Source organism: Phocoena phocoena, chromosome 10 (genome assembly GCF_963924675.1).
Source record: "Phocoena phocoena chromosome 10, mPhoPho1.1, whole genome shotgun sequence".
NCBI classification, from domain to species: Eukaryota; Metazoa; Chordata; class Mammalia; order Artiodactyla; family Phocoenidae; genus Phocoena; species Phocoena phocoena.
In genome coordinates this window covers 57,398,342-57,417,426 of record NC_089228.1, presented here as the reverse complement: position 1 = coordinate 57,417,426, position 19,085 = coordinate 57,398,342, and the positions used below count along the sequence as shown (strand labels likewise).

Sequence of the window (19,085 nt, the reverse complement as noted above, 5' to 3'; positions counted from 1 at the left end):
CTTTTGTGTTTCCATACAAATTGTGAAATTTTTTGTTCTAGTTCTGTGAAAAATGCCAGTGGTAGTTTGATAGGGATTGCATTGAATCTGTAGATTGCTTTGGGTAGTAGAGTCATTTTGACAATGTTGATTCTTCCCATCCAAGAACATGGCATATCTCTCCATCTATTTGTATCATCTTTAATTTCCTTCATCAGTGTCTTATAATTTTCTGCATACAGGTCTTTTGTCTCCTTACGTAGGTTTATTCCTAGATATTTTATTCTTTTTGTTGCAATGGTAAATGGGAGTGTTTTCTTGATTTCACTTTCAGAATTTTCATCATTAGTGTATAGGAATGTCAGAGATTTCTGTGCATTAATTTTGTATCCTGCTACCTTACCAAATTCATTGATTAGCTCTAGTAGTTTTCTGGTAGCATCGTTCGGATTCTCTATGTATAGTATCATGTCATCTGCAAATAGTGACCACTTTACTTCCTTTTGTCTGATTTGGATTCCTTTCATTTCCTTTTCTTCTCTGATTGCTGTGGCTAAAACTTCCAAAACTATGTTGAATAAGAGTGGTGAGAGTGGGCAACCTTATCTTTTTCCTGATCTTAGTGGAAATACTTTCATTTTTTCACCATTGAGGATGATGTTGGCTGTGGGTTAGTCATATATAGCCTTTATTATGTTGAGGAAAGTTCCCTCTATGCCTACTTTATGCAGGGTTTTTATCATAAATGGGTGTTGAATTTTGTCCAAAGCTTTCTCTGCATCTATTGATATGACCATATGGTTTTTCTCCTTCAATTTGTTAATATGGTGTATCACATTGATTGATTTGTGTATATTGAAGAATCCTTGCATTCCTGGAATAAACCACACTTGATCATGGTGTATGATCCGTTTAATCTGCTGTTGGATTCTGTTTGCTAGTATTTTGTTGAGCATTCATACATCTATGTTCATCAGTGATATTGGCCAGTAGTTTTCTTTGTTTGTGACATCTTTGTCTGGTTTTGGTATCAGGGTGGTGGTGGACTCATAGAATGAGTTTGGGAGTGTTCCTCCCTCTGCTATATTTTGGAAGAGTTTGAGAAGGATAGGTGTTACCTCTTCTCTAAATGTTTGATAGAATTCGCCTGTTAAGCCATCTGGTCCTGGGCTCTTGTTTGTTGGAAGATTTTTAATCACAGTTTCAATTTCAGTGCTTGTGATTGGTCTGTTCATATTTTCTATTTCATCCTGATTCAGTCTTGGCAGGTTGTGCCTTTCTAAGAATTTGTCCATTTCTTCCAGGTTGTCCATTTTATTGGCATAGAGTTGCTTGTAGTAATCTCTCATCATCTTTTGTATTTGTGCAGTGTCAGTTGTTACTTCTCCTTTTTCATTTCTAATTCTATTGATTTGAGTCTTCTCCCTTTTTTTCTTGATGAGACTGGCTAATGGTTTATCAATTGTGTTTATCTTCTCAAAGAACCAGCTTTTAGTTTTATTTCTCTTTGCTATTGTTTTCTTCATTTCGTTTTCATTTATTTCTGATCTAATTTTTATGATTTCTTTCCTTCTGTTAACATTGGGGTTTTTTTGTTCTTCTTTCTCTAATTGCTTTCGGAGCAAGGTTAGGTTGTTTATTCGAGATGTTACCTGTTTCTTAAGGTAGGATTGTATTTCTATAAACTTCCTTCTTAGAATTGCTTTTGCTGCATCTCATAGATTTTGGGTCATCGTGTTTCCATTGCCATTTGTTTCTAGGTATTTTTTGATTTCCTCTTTGATTTCTTCAGTGATCACTTCATTATAAAGTAGTGTATTGTTGAGCCTCCATGTGTTTGTATTTTTTACAGATTTTTTCCTGTAATTGGTATCTAGTCTCATAGCATTGTGGTCGGAAAAGATACTTGATAGAATTTCAATTTTGTTAAATTTACCAAGGCTTGATTTGAGACCTAAGATATGATCTATCCTGGAGAATGTTCCATTAGCAGTAGAGAAAATTGTGTATTCTGTTGTTTTTGGATGGAATGTCCTATAAATATCAATTAAGTCCTTCTTGTTTAATGTATCATTTAAAGCTTCGCTTTCCTTATTTATTTTCATTTTTGATGATGTGTCCATTGGTGAAAGTGGAGTGTTAAAGTCCCATTCTATGAATGTGTTACTGTCTATTTCCCCTTTTATGGCTGTTAGTATTTGCCTTATGTATTGAGGTGCTTCTATGTTGGGTGCATAAATACTTACAATTGTTACATCTTCTTCTTGGATAGATCCCTTGATCATTATGTAGTGTCCTTCTTTGTCTCTTCTAATAGTCTTTATTTTAAAGTCTGTGTTAAAGTCTATTTGATATGAGACTTGCTACTCCAGCTTTCTTTTGGTTTCCATTTGCATGGAATATCTTTTTCCATCCCCTTTTAGTCTGTATGTGTCTCTAGGTCTGAAGTGTGTCTCTTGTTTTTGTATGGTGGGTCTTGTTTTTGTATCCATTCAGCCAATCTGTGTCTTTTGGTGGGAGCATTTAGTCCATTTACATTTAAGGTAATTATCGATATGTATGTTCCTATTCCCATTTCCTTAATTGTTTTGGGTTCGTTATTGCAAGTCTTTTCCTTCTGTTGTGTTTCTTGCCTAGAGAAGTTCCTTTAGCAGTTGTTGTAGAGCTGGTTTGGTGGTGCTGAACTCTCTCAGCTTTTGCTTGTCTGTAAAGCTTTTAATTTCTTCATCAACTCTGAATGAGTTCCTTGCTGGGTAGAGTAATCTTGGTTGCACGTTTTTCTCCTTCATCACTTTAAATATGTCCTGCCAGTCCCTTCTGGTTTGCAGAGTTTCTGCTGAAAGGTCAGCTGTTAACCTTATGGAGATTCCCTTGTGTGTTATTTTTCCCTTGCTGCTTTTAATATGTTTTCTTTGTATTTAATTTTTGACAGTTTGATTAATATGTGTCCTGGCGTATTTCTACTTTGATTTATCCTATATGGGACTCTCTGTGCTTCCTGGAGTTGATTAACTATTTCCTTTCCCATATTAGGGAAGTTTTCAACTACAATCTCTTCAAATATTTTCTCAGTCCCTTTCTTTTCCTCTTCTTCTTCTGGAACCCCTATAATACGAATGTTGGTGCGTTTAATGTTGTCCCAGAGGTCTCTGAGACTGTCCTCAGTTCTTTTTATTCTTTTCTCTTTATTCTGCTCTGCAGTAGTTATTTCCACTATTTTATCTTCCAGGTCACTTATCCATTCTTCTGCCTCAGTTATTCTGCTATTGATCCCATCTGGAGTATTTTTCATTTCATTTATTGTGTTGTTCATCATTGTTTGTTTCATTTTTAGTTCTTCTAGGTCCTTGTTAAATGTTTCTTGCATTTTGTCTATTCTATTTCCAAGATTTTGGATCATCTTTATTATCATTACTCTGAATTCTTTTTTAGGTAGACTGCCTATTTCCTCTTCATGTGTTAGGTCTGGTGGGTTTTTATCTTGCTCCTTCATCTGCTGTGTGTGTTTCTGTCTTCTCATTTTTCTTATCTTACTGTTTGGGGTCTCCTTTTTGCAGGCTGCAGGTTCGTAGTTCCCATTATTTTTGGTGTCTGTCCCCAGTGGCTAAGGTTGGTTCAGTGGGTTCTGTAGGCTTCCTGGTGGAGGGAACTAGTGCCTGTGTTCTGGTGGATGAGGCTGGATCTTGTCTTTCTGGTGGGCAGGTCCATGTCTGGTGGTGTGTTTTGGGGTGTCTGTCGACTTATTATGATTTTGGGCAGCCTCTCCGCTAATGGGTGGGTTTGTGTTCCTGTCTTGCTAGTTGTTTGGCATAGGATGTCCATCACTGTAGCTTGCTGGTCGTTAAGTGAAGCTGGGTGCTGGTGTTGAGATAGAGATCTTTGGGAGATTTTCGCCATTTGATATTATGTGCAGCTGGGAGGTCTCTTGTGGACCAGTGTCCTGATGTTGGCTCTCCCACCTCAGAGGCACAGCAGTAACTCCTGGCTACAGCACCAACAGCCTTTCATCCACGTGGCTCAGAAGAAAAGGGATTTAAAAGTAGAAAGAAAGAATTAGTAGAAGTAGAAAGAAAGAAAAAAAGAAAGGAGTGAGGGAGGGAGGGAGGGAGAGAAGAAGGAAGGAAGAAAGGAGGGAAGGAAGAAAAAAGAAAGAAGATAAAGTAAAATAAAATAAAGTAAGATAAAATATAAAAAGTTATTAAAATAAAAAAAATAATTATTAGGAGGAAAAAAACACAAAAAAACAGATAGATAGAACCCTGGGACAAATGGTGGACGCAAAGCTATACAGACAAAATGTCACACAGAAGCATACACATATACATTCACAAAAAGCGGAAAAGGGGAAAAATCATAAATCTTGCTCTCAAAGTCCACCACCTCAATTTGGGATGATTGTTTTCTAAAGGAGGGAAGGAAGGTAAGAAGAAATGGAGATAACATAAAATAAAGTTATTAAAATAAAAAATTATTATTAAGGAAAAAAAACCAAAACGGGTAGATAGAACCCTCGGACAAATGGTGGAAGCAAAGCTATACAGACAGAATCTCACACAGAAGCATAGACATTCACAAAACGAGGAAAAATAATAAATCTTGCCCTCCAAGTCCACCTCCTTAATTTGGGATGATTCGTTGTCTATTAATGTATTCCACAGATGCAGGGTACATCAAGTTGATTGTGGAGCTTTATTCCGCTGCTTCTGAGGCTGCTGGGAGAGACTGCCCTTCCTCTTCTTTGTTCTCACAGCTCCCAGGGTCTCAGCTTTGGATTTGGCCCCACCTCTGCGTGTAGGTTGCTGGAGGGCGTCTGTTCTTCGCTCAGACAGGATGGGGTTAAAGGAGCCGCTGATTTTGGGGGACTCTGGCTCACTCAGGCCGGGGGGAGGGAGGGTCACGGAGTGCAGGGCGAGCCTGCGGCGGCAGAGGCCAGCATGATGTTGCACCAGCCTGAGGCGTGCTGTGCGTTCTTCCGGGGGAGTTGTCCCTGTATCACGGGACCCTGGCAGTGGTGGGCTGCACAGGCTCCCTGGAAGGGGGTGTGGTTAGTGACCTGTGCTCGCACAGAGGCTTCTTGGTGGCAGCGGCAGCAGTCTTAGTGTCTCATGTCTGTCTCTGGGGTCTGCACTTTTAGCTGCGGCTCGCACCTGTCTCTGGAGCTCCTTTAAGCAGTGCTCTTAATCCCCTCTCCTGGTGCACCAGGAAATAAAGAGGGAAGAAAAAGTCTCTTGCCTCTTCAGCAGGTCCAGACGTTTCCCTGGACTCCCTCCCGGCTAGCTGTGGTGCACTAACCCCCTGCAGGCTATGTTCACGCTGCCAACCCCACTCCTCTCCCTGTGCTCCGACCGAAGCCCGAGCCTCAGCTCCCAGCCCCGCCCACCCCGGCATGTGAGCAGACAAGCCTCTCGGGCTGGTGAGTGCCAGTCAGCACCAATCCTCTGTGTGGGAATCTCTCCGCTTTGCCCTCTGCACTCCTGTTGCTGTGCTCTCCTCTGCAGCTCTGAACGTTTCCCCCTCCACCACCCACAGTCTCTGCCAGTGAAGGGGCTTCTTAGTGTGTGGAAACCTTTCCTCCTTCACAGCTCCCTCCCACTGGTGCAGGTCCCATCCCTATCCTTTTTTCTCTGTTTATTCTTTTTTCTTTTGCCCTACCCAGGTACGTGGGGACTTTCTTGCCTTTTGGGAGGTCTGAGGTCTTCTGCCAGCATTCAGTAGGTGTTCTGTAGGAGTTTTTCCATGTGTAGATGTATTTCTGGTGTATCTGTGGGTAGGAAGGTGATCTCCACGTCTTACTCTTCTGCCATCTTCCCAGAAGTCCTCCTGCAATTTAAATTGAGATCAGCAACTTAAAATTTAAAAATGTATATCTGTGTGTTTATATATGTGCATATAGCTATATATAAACCTCATGGTAATAACAAAACAAGAATCTATGGTAGACACAGAGAAAAAAGAGAAAAGAATCCCAACATAACACTAAAGATAGTCCTCAAGCCACAGGTGAAGAGAACAAAAGAAGAAAGAACACAAAAATAACTACAACAACCACAAAACAATTAACAAAACGGCAATAAGTACATACCTATCAATAATTACTTTAAATGTACATGAACTAAATGCTCTAATCAAAAGACACAGAGTGGCTGAATGGATAAAAAAGCAAGATCCACATATATGCTTCCTACAAGACACTCATTTCAAATCAAAAGGCACACACAGACTGAAAGTGAGGGGATGGAAAAGGTATTCCATGCAAGTGGAAATGAAAAGAAACCTGGAGTAGCAATAACTAGACAAAATAGCCTTTAAAACAAAGACTGTAAAAAGACTGAAGAATTTTACAATGATCGAGGGCCAAGAAGAAGATATAACAATTTAAAATATATAAGCACCCAACATAAATACCTAAATACATAGAGCAAATATTAACAAACATAATTAGAGAGATTGACAGTAGCACAATAATAGCAGAGGACTTTAACACTCAACTTACGTCAATGGAGAGATCATCCAGACAGAAAATCAATAAGGAAACATTGGTCTTAAATGACACACTAGACCAAATAGACTTAATAGATATACATAAAACACTCCATCGAAAAGCAGAAGAATACACATTCCTTTCAAGTATACATGGAACATTCTCCAGGATAGATCACATGTTAGGTGACAAAATAAGTCTCAGTAAATTTAAGAAAAATGAAATCATATCAAGCGTATTTTCTGACCATAATGTTATGAGACTAGAATCATCTACAAGAAAAAAACGGCAAAATACACAAACACATGAAAGCTAAACAATATGCTACTAAACAACAAATGGATTACTGAAGAAATCAAAGAGGAAATAAAAAAATACTTGTAGACAAACAAGAATGAAACACAACAGTCCAAAATCTATGGGATGCAGCAAAAGCACTTCAAAGATTGAAATTTATAGCAATACAAGCCTACCTTAAGAAACAAGAAAAAATTGAAAAAAATCCACCCAAAACCAAAACCTAACAAACAACCTTCCCCCAAAAAAACCAACAAAAAACCCAACTTAACCTTACACCTAACGGAATTTGAAAAAGAAGAATGAAGAAAACCCAAAGTTAGCAGAAGGAAAGAAAACATAAAGATCAGAGGAGAAATAAATGAAATAGAGATAAAAAAAAAAACCACCCCATGACAATACAAGAAAAAAAAGATCAGTGAATCTAAGAGCAATTGTCTTGAAAATATAAACAAAATTGATAAACCTTTAGCCAGATTCACTATGAAAAAAATGAGAAAAAGACAGAGGGTTCAAATCAATATAATCAGAAATGAAAAATGAGAGGTTACAAACACCACAGAAATACAAAGAATCATGAGAGAGTTCTATAAATGATTGTATGCCAATAAAATGGACAAACAAGAAGTAATGGAAAAATTCCAAGAATTGTAGAATCTCCCAAGACTGAACCCGGAAAAAATAGAAAACATGAACAGACAAATTACCAGTAATGAAATTAAAATAGTAATAAAAAATCCAACAAACTAAAGTCCAGGACCAGGTCCTTCACAGGTAAACTCTACCAAACATTTAGAAAAGAGTTAGCACCTATCCTTCACAAACTATTCCAAAAAGTTTCAGAGAGAGGAACACTTCTGAACACATTCTAAAAGGCCAATATCACACTATACCAAAGCCAGACCAAGATATAATAAAAAAGACAACTGACCAATATCACTGATGTACATAAATGCAAAATTCTCAAGAAAATATTAGTAATCCATATTCAACAATATATTAAAAGGATCGTACATCTTCATCAAGTGGGATTTATCTCAGGGATGCAAGAATTGTTCAAATCCACAAATCAATCACTGTGAAACACCACATTAACAAAGTGAGGAACTCACCAAGAAGGAAAGAGAGAGGACCCAAAGAAAGATAATAAGAAAATGAAAGAAGAGAAATAACAACCAATACCGTAGAAATACCCACAAAATAAAAGAGAATACTATGAACAATTATATGTTAACAAATTGGACAACCTAGAAGAAATGGAAAAGTTTCTAGAAACATACAGCCTGCCAAAACTGAATCAAAAGGAAATAGATAATTGAACAGACCAATCACTAGAAGTGAAATAGAATCTGTAATAATAATTTAAAAAACCCCAACCTCCCTGCAAACAAAAGTCCAGGACAAGATGGCTCCACTGGGGAATTCTATAAACATACAAAGAAGAATATATACCAATCCTTCTTAAACTCTTCCAAAAGACTGAAAAGAAGGGAACACTCCTGCAGTCATTCTATAAAGCCACCATAACCCTGATACTAAAACCAGACAAAGACACTACCGAAAAGAAAATTATAGGCCAATATCTTTGATGGATATCGATGCAAAAGTCCTCAACAAAATATTAGTAAACCAAATCCAACAACATATAAAAATCCTTTTTCATATACCATGATCAAGCTGGATTCATCCCAGGGTCACAAGGATGGTGCCACATATGTAAATCAATCAATGTGATACACCATTATCAACAGAAGAAAAGACAAAAACCACATGATCATTTCAATAGATGCAGAAAAAGCATCTGATAAAATGCAACATCCTTTCATGAAAAACACTCTCACCAAAGTGGGTATAGAGCATAATTCAGAATAATAAATGCTATTTATGACAAAAATACAGCCAACATAATACTCAGTGGTGAAAAGTTGAAAGCCTTCCCACTAGATTCAAGGAACAAGACAAGGATACCCACTCTCATGACTTCTATTCAACATAGTATCAAATTTCTGAGCCACAGCAGTCAGACAAGACAAGGAAATTAAAGGTATCCAAATTGGAAGGGAAGAGGTGAAATTGTCATTATATGCAGATGATATGATGCATATACACATATAGAAAACCCTAAAGACTCCACACAAAAATTACTAGAACTGATCTATGGGTTCAGCAAGGTAGCAGGATACAAGATTAACATACAGAAATTGGTTGCATTTCTTTTCACTAACAATGAAATGTCAGAAGAAGAAAGTTAAAAAAGAAACCCTTTTAAAATTGCACCAAACAAACAAAATAGTACTTAGGCATAAGCCTGACCAAGGAGGTGAAAGACTTATATCCCAAAAACTATAAAATATTTTTAAAGGAAATTGAAGATGATTAGAAGAAATAGAAAGATATCCCATGATCCTGGAATGAAAGAATTAATATTATTAAAATGGCCATACTATCCAAAGCAATCTACAGGTTTAATACAATCCCTATCAAATTACCCATGACATTTTTCAATGAACTAGAACAAATAACCCTAAAATTTATGTGGAACCACAAAAAGACCCAGAATTGCCAAAGTAATCCTGAGGAAAAAAGAAGAGAGCTAGAGGTATAACCTCACAGACTTCAGACAATACTACAAAGCTACAACAATCAAAACTGCATGGTATTGGCATAAAAAGAGACATATAGATCACTGCAATAGAAGAGAGAGCTCAGAAATAAACCCACACACCTACGGTCAATTAATCTTTGACAAAGGAGGCAAGAAAATACAATGGAGAAAAGACAGTCTCTTCATGAAGTGGTGGTGGGAAAGCTGAATAGCTGCATGTAAATAAATGAACTTAGAACACATCCTCAAACCATTCACAAAAATAAACTCAAAATGGCTTAAAGGATTAATTATAAGACATGACACCATAAAACTCCCAGAAGAGAACATAGGCAGAATACTCTTTGACATAAATTGTAGCAATATTTTTTTGGATCTGTCTCCTAAGGCAAAAGAAATACAAGCAAAAATAAACAAATGAGACCTAATCAAAGGAAACAAAACAATAAGACAACCTACAGACTGGGAAAATATTTGCAAGTGATGTGACCGACAAGGGAATAATCTCCAAAATATACAAATATACAGCTCATACAACTCAATATCCAAAAAACAAAAACCCCAATCAAAAAAGGACAGAAGACCTAAATTGGCATTTCTCCAAAAACGGCATAGAAATGGCCAAAAGGCACATGAGAAGATGTTCAATATTGCTAATTAGTAGAGAAATGCAAATCAAAACTACAATGAGATATCACTTCACACCAGTCTGAATGGTCATCATCAAAAAGTCTATAAATAATAAGTGCTGGAGAAGGTGTGAAGAAAAGGGAATTCTCCTACACTGTTGGTAGGAATGTAACTTTGTGCAGCTACTATAGGGAATAGTATGGATGTTCCTCAAAACACTAAAAATAGAGTTGCCATATGATCCAGCAATCCCACTCCTGGGCATATATTCAAAGAAAACTCTAATTTGAAAAGATACATGCACCCCAATGTTCATAGCAGCACTATTTACAATAGCCAAGACATGGAAGCAACCTAAATGTCCATCACTAGATGAATGGTTAAAGAAGATGTGGTATATATGTATACCATGAAATATTACCCAGACATAAAAAAGAATAAAATAATGTAATTTGCAGCAATGTGAATGAGCCTATAGATTATCATACTAAGTGAAGTCAGAGAAAGACAAATATCACATGATATCACTTATATGTGGAATCTAAAAAAAATGACACAAATGAACTTATTTACAAAACAGAAACTGACTCACAGACACAGAAAACAAACTTATGGTTACCAAAGGGGAAAGGAGGAGTGATAAGTTAGGAGTTTGGGATTAACAAATACACACTATTATATATAAAGTAGAAAAACAACCAGGACCTACTCTATGGAACAGGGAACTATATTCAATATCTTGTAATAACCTATAATGGAATAGAATCTGATAAAGAATAACATATATATACAAAAACTGAATCACCCTGCTGTACACCAGAAACTATCACAACACTGTAAATCAACTCTACTTAAAAAAAAAGAAATTGAAGAATAAAAATCATATGATCATATTAATAGATGCAGAAAAAGGTTTTGACAAAATTCAACATCCACTTACAATTAAAAACTCTCCACAAACTGGGTATAGAAGGAACATACCTCATCATAATAAAGCCCATATATGATAAACCCACAGCTAACAGTCTACTAAAAAGTGAAGAGCTAAAAGCATTTCCTCTAAGATCAGGAACAAGACAAGGATGCCCATTCTTGCCACTTTTTTTCAACATAATATTGGAAGTCCTAGCCGTAGCAATCAGACAAGAAAAAGAAGCAAATGGAATCCAAATTGAAAAGAAAGAAGTAAAATTGTCACTATTTGCAGATGACGTGGTACTAAACATAGAAAATCTTAAAGGCAGCACCAAAAACTACTATAACTCATCAATGAATTCAGTAATGTTTCAGGATACAAAATTAATATACAGAAATCTGTTACATTTCTACACATTAAGAACAAACTATCAGAAAGAGAAGTTAGGAAAACAATCCCATTTACCATCCATCAAAAAAAAAACCTAATTAAGGAGGTTAAAACTCCTTAATTGGAGTTGGAAAACTGGGCAACTTTAAGACATTAAAGCATTGGAAAACGCTAAGACACTGATGAAAAAAACTGAAGAGGACAAAAAAGATGACAAGTGATACTGTGTCCATGGATTGGAAGAATTAACATTGTAAAAATGATCATACTACCTAAGGCAATGTACAGATTCAATGCAATCCCTATCAAAATTTCAGTGGTATTTTTCATAGAAGTAGAAAAAAAATTCTAAAGTGTGTATGGAAACACAAAAGATCTTAAATAGCCAAAGCAATCTTGAGAAAAGCCTCAGAGCTGAAGGTATCATGCTCCCTTCAGACTACATTACAAAGCTACAGTCATCAATACAGTATGGTACTGGCACAAAAACGGATACATAGATCAATAGGTTAGAATAGAGAGCCTGGAATAAACCTATGCACTTCTGGTCTATTAATCTATGACAAAGAAGGCGAGAATATACAATGGGGAAAAGACAGTCTCTTCAATAAGTGGTGCTAGGAATACTGGACAGCTACATGTAAAAGAATGAAATTAAAACATTTTCTCACAGCATATAGGAAAATAACCTCAAAATGGATTAAAGACCTAAATGTAAGACTGGAATCAATAAAACTCCTAGAAGAAAACATAAGCAGAATACTATAAAGAAGATGTGGTACATATATATGCAGTAGAATACCACTCAGCCATAAAAAAAGAATGAAATTTTGCTGTTTGCAACCAAATGGATGGACCTGGAGGGTATTATGCTTAGTGAAATAAGTCAGACAGAGAAAAACAAATACTGTATGATATCATTTGTATGTGGAATCTCAAAAAAATAAAACAAACAAATGAATATAATAAAACAAATAGACTCATATATATAGAGAACAAACTAGTGGTTTCCAGTGGGGAGATGGAAGGAGGAGGGGCAAGATAAGGGTAGGGAATTAGGAGACAAAAATTATTAGGTATAAAATAAATAAGATACAAGGATGCTATGTACAGCACTAGGAATATAGCTACTATTTTATAAAAACTTTGAATGGAGTATAAATGGAAAAATTATGAACTACTATGTTATATACCTGAAAGTAATATAATATTGTAAATCAACTATACCTCAATTAAAAAAAACATGAAAAGTGAAATAAAAGGTATGACTGTAATAAAAACATAAAAAATGAAATAAAAGTTTTAAAAATCCACCAAAATTATATTGATTGAATCTTGAACTTCCGGATTCCAAGCATGGCAAGATAAACCACCAAATAGTATTGCTTTCCTTCTAAAAAAAAAAAAAGGTTGCTGGAAATGCTGTTATTCCAGAAATCAAAACTGGCTCTTCTTGGAGACTAATTTTTTTTTTTTTTAATTAATTTATTTATTTTTGGCTGTGTTGGGTCTTCATTTCTGTGTGAGGGTTTTCTCTAGTTGCGGTGAGTGGGGGCCACTCTTCATCGTGGTGTGTGGGGGAGACTAATTCTTATATAATTTTCCCAGCTGAGGCAGATCCTGGAAAGGAATTTAGTGACCAGGTATCCTGATCAAGGATGGGCTTTGTAACCCTATTGTGCTGGGCCCATCCTCAGGAGGGTTAAAAAAGAATATTTATGGGTTGAAAGGCCCCTTACTAAATCCCTGCTTTCAGGGAACCCAGAGCGTGAGTAAAGGATAAGTCATGGGTCATGATACAACAAAGGCAGAGAGAAAATAAAACAAGGGCTTCACAGGCACCATCACATGCACTTGCGGAAGTCTGTGGCTTTGGCATCGCTTTTTCAATTATACTCAGAAATAAACTTAAATATCAAAATAATTTAAAGGTTAATGTCATGAAAAATAAAAGTACATATTCTGATTTGTACCATGGCAAAATTATTACCACCAAAAACAGTAATGAAATCAATTACACAGACTAATAAGAAAAAAATTTTAAGGTAAATATTATTTCCTTCTTTAAACTGACACAATATTTTCATCCATATTTCCAAGATTGCTGAATAAATTGAATATAAGCAGTCATTGCTACTTATACAAAGATCATATTACAAACTTAAAGAATTTCTAAGATATCTTTTTGATACCTCTGGTTTTGTAATATACAATAAATTATGGGTTAGTTCTTTGGAACATCAATTATATTGACTTAATTTTCTATAAGATGAAAATGGATGCAAATATGTATCTCTATAGTAGTAAATATCATGTAATATTTTTCTAACTTAAGATGACTTTTCCTCAACACAAGCAAGAACAGCCTCAGAGAGTCCATCAGAATGCATCCTGAAGAGACTGAAAGATTTCCACTTACTTGAGAGAGAAGAGCCGGCTCGTGCTGACACATGACTGTGTTCCGGTTGGCTTCCATAAAATACCTCTGTGTGCGTCTCCGTTCCCGTTCCAGCTTCTTCTCCAAGGTCAGCTGGGATGCGGATAAATTATCTACATACTTCATCATGACATCTGATATCATGGAGCTGACTTCTACAATATCTGGGCGGGTTTCTGCATCAGGAGTGAGGCATCTAAGGGAAGATAACCTAATTACAGCCCTCTAGTCAAAATCGGGACCAGGCCACGGGGTGTGAAGGGCCAAGTTTAAATTCTGCTGTGTGTCCCCCATGATGTTTGCACCCAAGAGAACCCGGGCAAGGTGGACATCAAGCATAGCTTTGCATCGAAGACCTCTCAAAAGGCATTTGGAAAGTTTGGGGAGGAGAGGGAGCAGCACTGTTCTCTTTGCAGCTAGGCTGGTGGGCAAGGGTTACAGGCTGCATAGGAAGCTGCTCCCAGTCTCAGGATGGGCAGGTGGGGTCTGCGTCTCCTTGTGTAAGTGGTTATTTTCTAAAACCACTCCAACTCATTGGCCAGTTAAACAAAGAATGATCCCAATAATATAGGCCCTGATGATCACACCTGATGCACCAAAAGGAAGGCAGGATTCTTGGGGGGTGGGCAGATAACAACTTTCTGGCCTTTTCCAGCTGTATAGGGGCAATGTCAACAACTTTGATTAGTGAGAGTCTTACAAAACATGATGTCATAAAAATAAAATTCAACCCAGTTACTTAGAGGTTTAAGGTGTGCTTCATAATTTTTAACAGTAGATAATTTGACACATCACATGCTAAAAATTTTCTCGGGGCTTCCCTGGTGGCGCAGTGGTTGAGAGTCCACCTGCCAATGCAGGGGACACGGGTTCGTGCCCCGGTCCGGGAAGATCCCACATGCCGCAGAGCGGCTAGGCCCATGAGCCATGGCCGCTGAGCCTGTGCTCCGCTACGGGAGAGGCCACAACAGTGAGAGGCCTGCGTACTGCGAAAAAACAAAAATTCTCGAATTTTGGCAGTAGGAAATATCAATCAGCCTGCTAAAGGGAGCGTTGTTTCTGTCACAGCTAAACACTAAGAGAAGGCTATTCTAGACGCTTGTGTGACCAATTATCAAGATCACTGGTTAGCATAATTTAAAACATTCTGGTCCTCACTACAATATTTGTCTATCTTTTTAAATTCAAAAGCTCTAATTTCAATGAAGTTATGTGTACTTCTCAATAAAATTTAACTTATTTGGACTTTGACTAAAATATCTAATTTTCACATCTTGTATTTGATTTAGCAACCCAAAGTTAATACAACTTTCAACTATACTAATGTCTCCAGGCAAGATTCAAGAATTATTACTCATAATTACTATTAATAACAGAAGTGAAAATAACACTCTAACTTGTTATTTTTCTAATTATTCGTCCTTGAGTTTTCTTTGCATTTATTTATTTATTTTATTTTTCTTTTATTCTAAATTGTAGATGATTTACAATGTTAGAGTAGTTTCAGGTATACAACATAGTGATTGAATATTTTTATAGATTGTATTCCATTTAAAGTTATTATAAAATATTGGCTATAGTCCCTGTGCTGTACAATATATCCTTATATCTATTTCATATCTAGTAGTGTACCTCTTAATCCCCTTCCCTTATCTTGCCTCTCCCCCAACCCCTCTACCCACTGGTTTGTTCACTGTATCTATGAGTCTGTCCTATTTTGTTATATTCATTCGTTTGTTTTACTTTTTAGATTAATATATGTGATAAGATACAGTATTTTTCTTTCTCTGTCTGACTTAGTTCAACTAGCATGATACCCTCTAAGTCCATCCATGTAGTTGCAAGTGGCAAAATTTCGTTCTTTTATATGGCTGAGATAATTCCTATGTATTTTATTCTTTGTGAAGCAACCATAAATGGCATTATTTTCTTACATTCTCTTTCTGAGAATTCATTATTATATGTTGTTTAAAAATCAACAGATTTCCATATAATAATGTTGTATCCTGATTTACTGAATCACTTAGTAGTTCTAATAGTTTTTTGGTGGAGAACTTAGGGTTTTATATATATAGTATCATGTCATCTGCAAATAGTGAAAATTTTACTTTTTCCCTTCCAATTTGGATGCCTTTCATTTCTTTTTCTTGTCTGACTGCTGTGCCTAGGAATTCCAGTACAATGTTACATAGAAATAGTGAGAGTGGGCATCCTTGTACCTGATTTTAGAGACAATCTAATGATAACCCTGCTGGTATCCTAGGTGGTAGGGCTAGGGTTTTTGTTTTGCTTTTTCTTTTCAGTACGTTAAATATATCATACCACTCACTGTGGCCTGCAATGTTTCTGCAGAAAAATCAGCTGAAAGCCTTATGGAAGTTCCCTGTTACTGACTGTTTTTCTCTTGCTGCCTTTATTTTATTTTTTTTCTTTTTATTCTTTTTTTCTTTATTGGAGTATAATTGCCTTACAATGGTGTGTTAGTTTCTGCTTTATAACAAAGTGAATCAGCTTTACATATATATATATATATATATATATATATATATATATATATATATACTTATATCCCCATATCTCCTCCCTCTTGCATCTCCTTCCCAACACCCTCCATAACCCACCCCTCTAGGTGGTCACAAAGAACCGAGCTGAATTCCCTGTGCTATATGGCTGCTTCCCAGTAGCTATCTATTTTACATTTGGTAGGGTATCTATGTCCATGTCACTCTCTCACTTCATCCCAGCTTACAATTCCCCTTCCCCGTGTCCTCAAGTCCATTCTCTACGTCTGTGTCTTTATTCCTGTCCTGTGCCTAGGTTCTTCAAAACCATTTTTCTTTTAGATTCCATACATATGTGTTAGTATATGGTATTTGCTCTTCTCTTTCTAATGTACTCCACTCTGTATGACATACTCTAGGTCCATCCACCTCATTAAAAATAACTCAATTTCATTTCTTTTTATGGCTGAGTAATAGTCCATTGTATATATGTACCACATCTTCTTTATCCATTCATCTGTTGGTGGACACTTAGGTTGCTTCCATGTCCTGGCTATTGTAAATAGAGCTGCAATGAACATTGTGGTACATGACACTTTTTGAACTATGGTTTTTTCACGGTATGTGCCCAGTAACAGGATTGCTGGGTCATAGGGTAGTGCTATTTTCAGTTTTTTAAGGAACCTCCATACTGTTCTCCATACTGGCTGTATCAATTTACATTCCCACCAACAGTGCAAGAGGGTTCCCTTTTCTCCACACCCTCTCCAGCATTTATGATTTGTAGATTTTTTGATTATGGCCATTCAGACTGGTGTGAGGTGAAACATCATTGTAGTTTTGATTTGCATTTCTCTAATGATTAGTGATGTTGAGCATTCTTTCATGTGTTTGTTGGCCATCTGTATATGTTTGGAGAAATGTCTATTTAGGACTTCTGCCCTTTTTTGGATTGGGTTGTTTGATTTTTGATATTGAACTGCATGAGCTGCTTGTATATTTTGGAGGTTAAACCCTGTCAGTTGCTTCATTTGCAAATATTTTCTCCCATTCTGAGGGTTGTCGTTTTGTCTTGTTTATTGTTTCCTTTGCTGTGCAAAAGCTTTGAAGTTTCATTAGGTCCCATTTGTTTATTTTTGGTTTTATTTCCATTTCTCTAGGAGGTGGGTCAAAGAAGATCTTGCTGTGATTTACGTCATAGACTGTTCTGCCTATGCTTTCCTCTACGAGTTTTAAAGTGTCTGGGCTGACATTAAGGTTTTTAATCCATTTTGAGTTTATTTTTCTGTATGGTGTTAGGAAGTGTTCTAATTTCATTCTTTTACATGTAGCTGTCCGGTTTTCCCAGCACCATTTATTGAAGAGGCTGTCTTTTCTCCATTGTATACTCTTGCCTCCTTTATCAAAGATAAGGTGAACATATGTGTGGGGGTTTATCTCTGGGCTTTCTATCGTGTTCCATTGATCTATATTTCTGTTTTTTTGTCAGTACCATAATGTCTTGATTACTATAGGTTTGTAGTATAGTCTGAAGTCTGGGAGACTGATTCCTCCAGCTCCATCTTTCTTTCTCAAGACTGCTTTGGCTATTCGGGGTCTTTTGTATTTCCATAGAAATTGTGAAATTTTTTGTTCTAGTTCTGTGAAAAATGCCATTGGTAATTTGATAGGGACTGCATTGAATCCATAGATTGCTTTGGGTAGTACAGTCGTTTTCACAATATTGATTCTTCCAATCCAAGAACATGGTATATCTCTCCATCTATTTGTATCATCTTTAATTTCTTCCATCAGTGTCTTATAGTTTTCTGCATACAGGACTTTTGTCTCTGGAGGTAGGTTTATCCCTAGGTATTTTATTATTTTTGTTGCAGTGGTAAATGGGAGTGCTTCCTTAACTTCTCTTTCAGATTTTTCATCATTAGTGAATAGGAATGCAAAAGATTTCTGTGCATTCATTTTGTATCCTGCTACTTTACCAAATTGATTGACTAGCTCTAGTAGTTTTCTGGTAGCATCTTTAGGATTCTCTCTCTATAGTATCATGTCATCTGCAAACAGTGACAGCTTTACTTCTTTTCGATTTGGATTCCTTTTATTTCTTTTTCTTCTCTGATTGTTGTGGCTAAAATGTCCAAAATTATGTTGAATAATAGTGGTGAGAGTGGACAACCTTGTCTTCTTCCTGATCTTAGAGGAAATGGTTTCAGTTATTCACCATTGAGAAAGATGTTGTCTGTGGGTTTGTCATATATGGCCTTTATTATGTTGAGGTAAGTTCCCTCTATGCCTGCTCTCTGGAGGGTTTTTATCATAAATGGGTGTTGAATTTTGTCAAGAGCTTTACTGCATCTATTGAGATGATAATATGGTTTTTATCCTTCAATTTGTTAATATGACATCACATTGATTGATTTGCATATATTGAAGAATCCTTGCATTCCTGGGATAAACCCCACTTTATCATGGTGTATGCTCCTGTTAATGTGCAGTTGGATACTGTTTTCTAGTATTTTGTTGAGGATTTCTGCATCTACGTTCATCAGTGATACTGGCCTGTAGTTTTCTTTCTTTGTGACATCTTTGTCTGGTTTTGGTATCAGGGTGATGGTGCCCTTGTAGAATGAGTTTGGGAGTGTACCTCCATCTTCTATATTTTGGAAGAGTTTGAGAAGGATAGGTGTTAGCTCTCCTCTAAATGTTTGATAGAAATTGCCTGTGAAGCCATCTGGCTTTTGTTTGTTGGAAGATTTTTAATCAGACTCAAGTTCAGGGCTTGTGATTGGTCTGTTTATGTTTTCATTTCTTCCTGGTTCAGTCTCAGAGGCTGTGCTTTCCTAAGAGTTTGT

General features: G+C 36.6%; 1 protein-coding gene across 5 annotated transcripts in view; it reads right to left on the bottom strand.

Moving 5' to 3' along the window:
* Nucleotides 1-19,085, bottom strand: part of NEK10 (NIMA related kinase 10) — a 282,983-nt gene that overhangs the window by 105,453 nt on the left and 158,445 nt on the right. For 4 of the 5 annotated variants that reach the window (XM_065884790.1, XM_065884787.1, XM_065884788.1 and 1 more), the window contains one exon: nt 13,718-13,931. In XM_065884790.1, coding sequence (XP_065740862.1) covers nt 13,718-13,931 — 214 coding nt within the window. Of the gene's footprint in view, nt 1-13,717; nt 13,947-19,085 lie in introns of all 5 variants that reach the window. The other variant, XM_065884791.1, reaches the window with a different exon arrangement.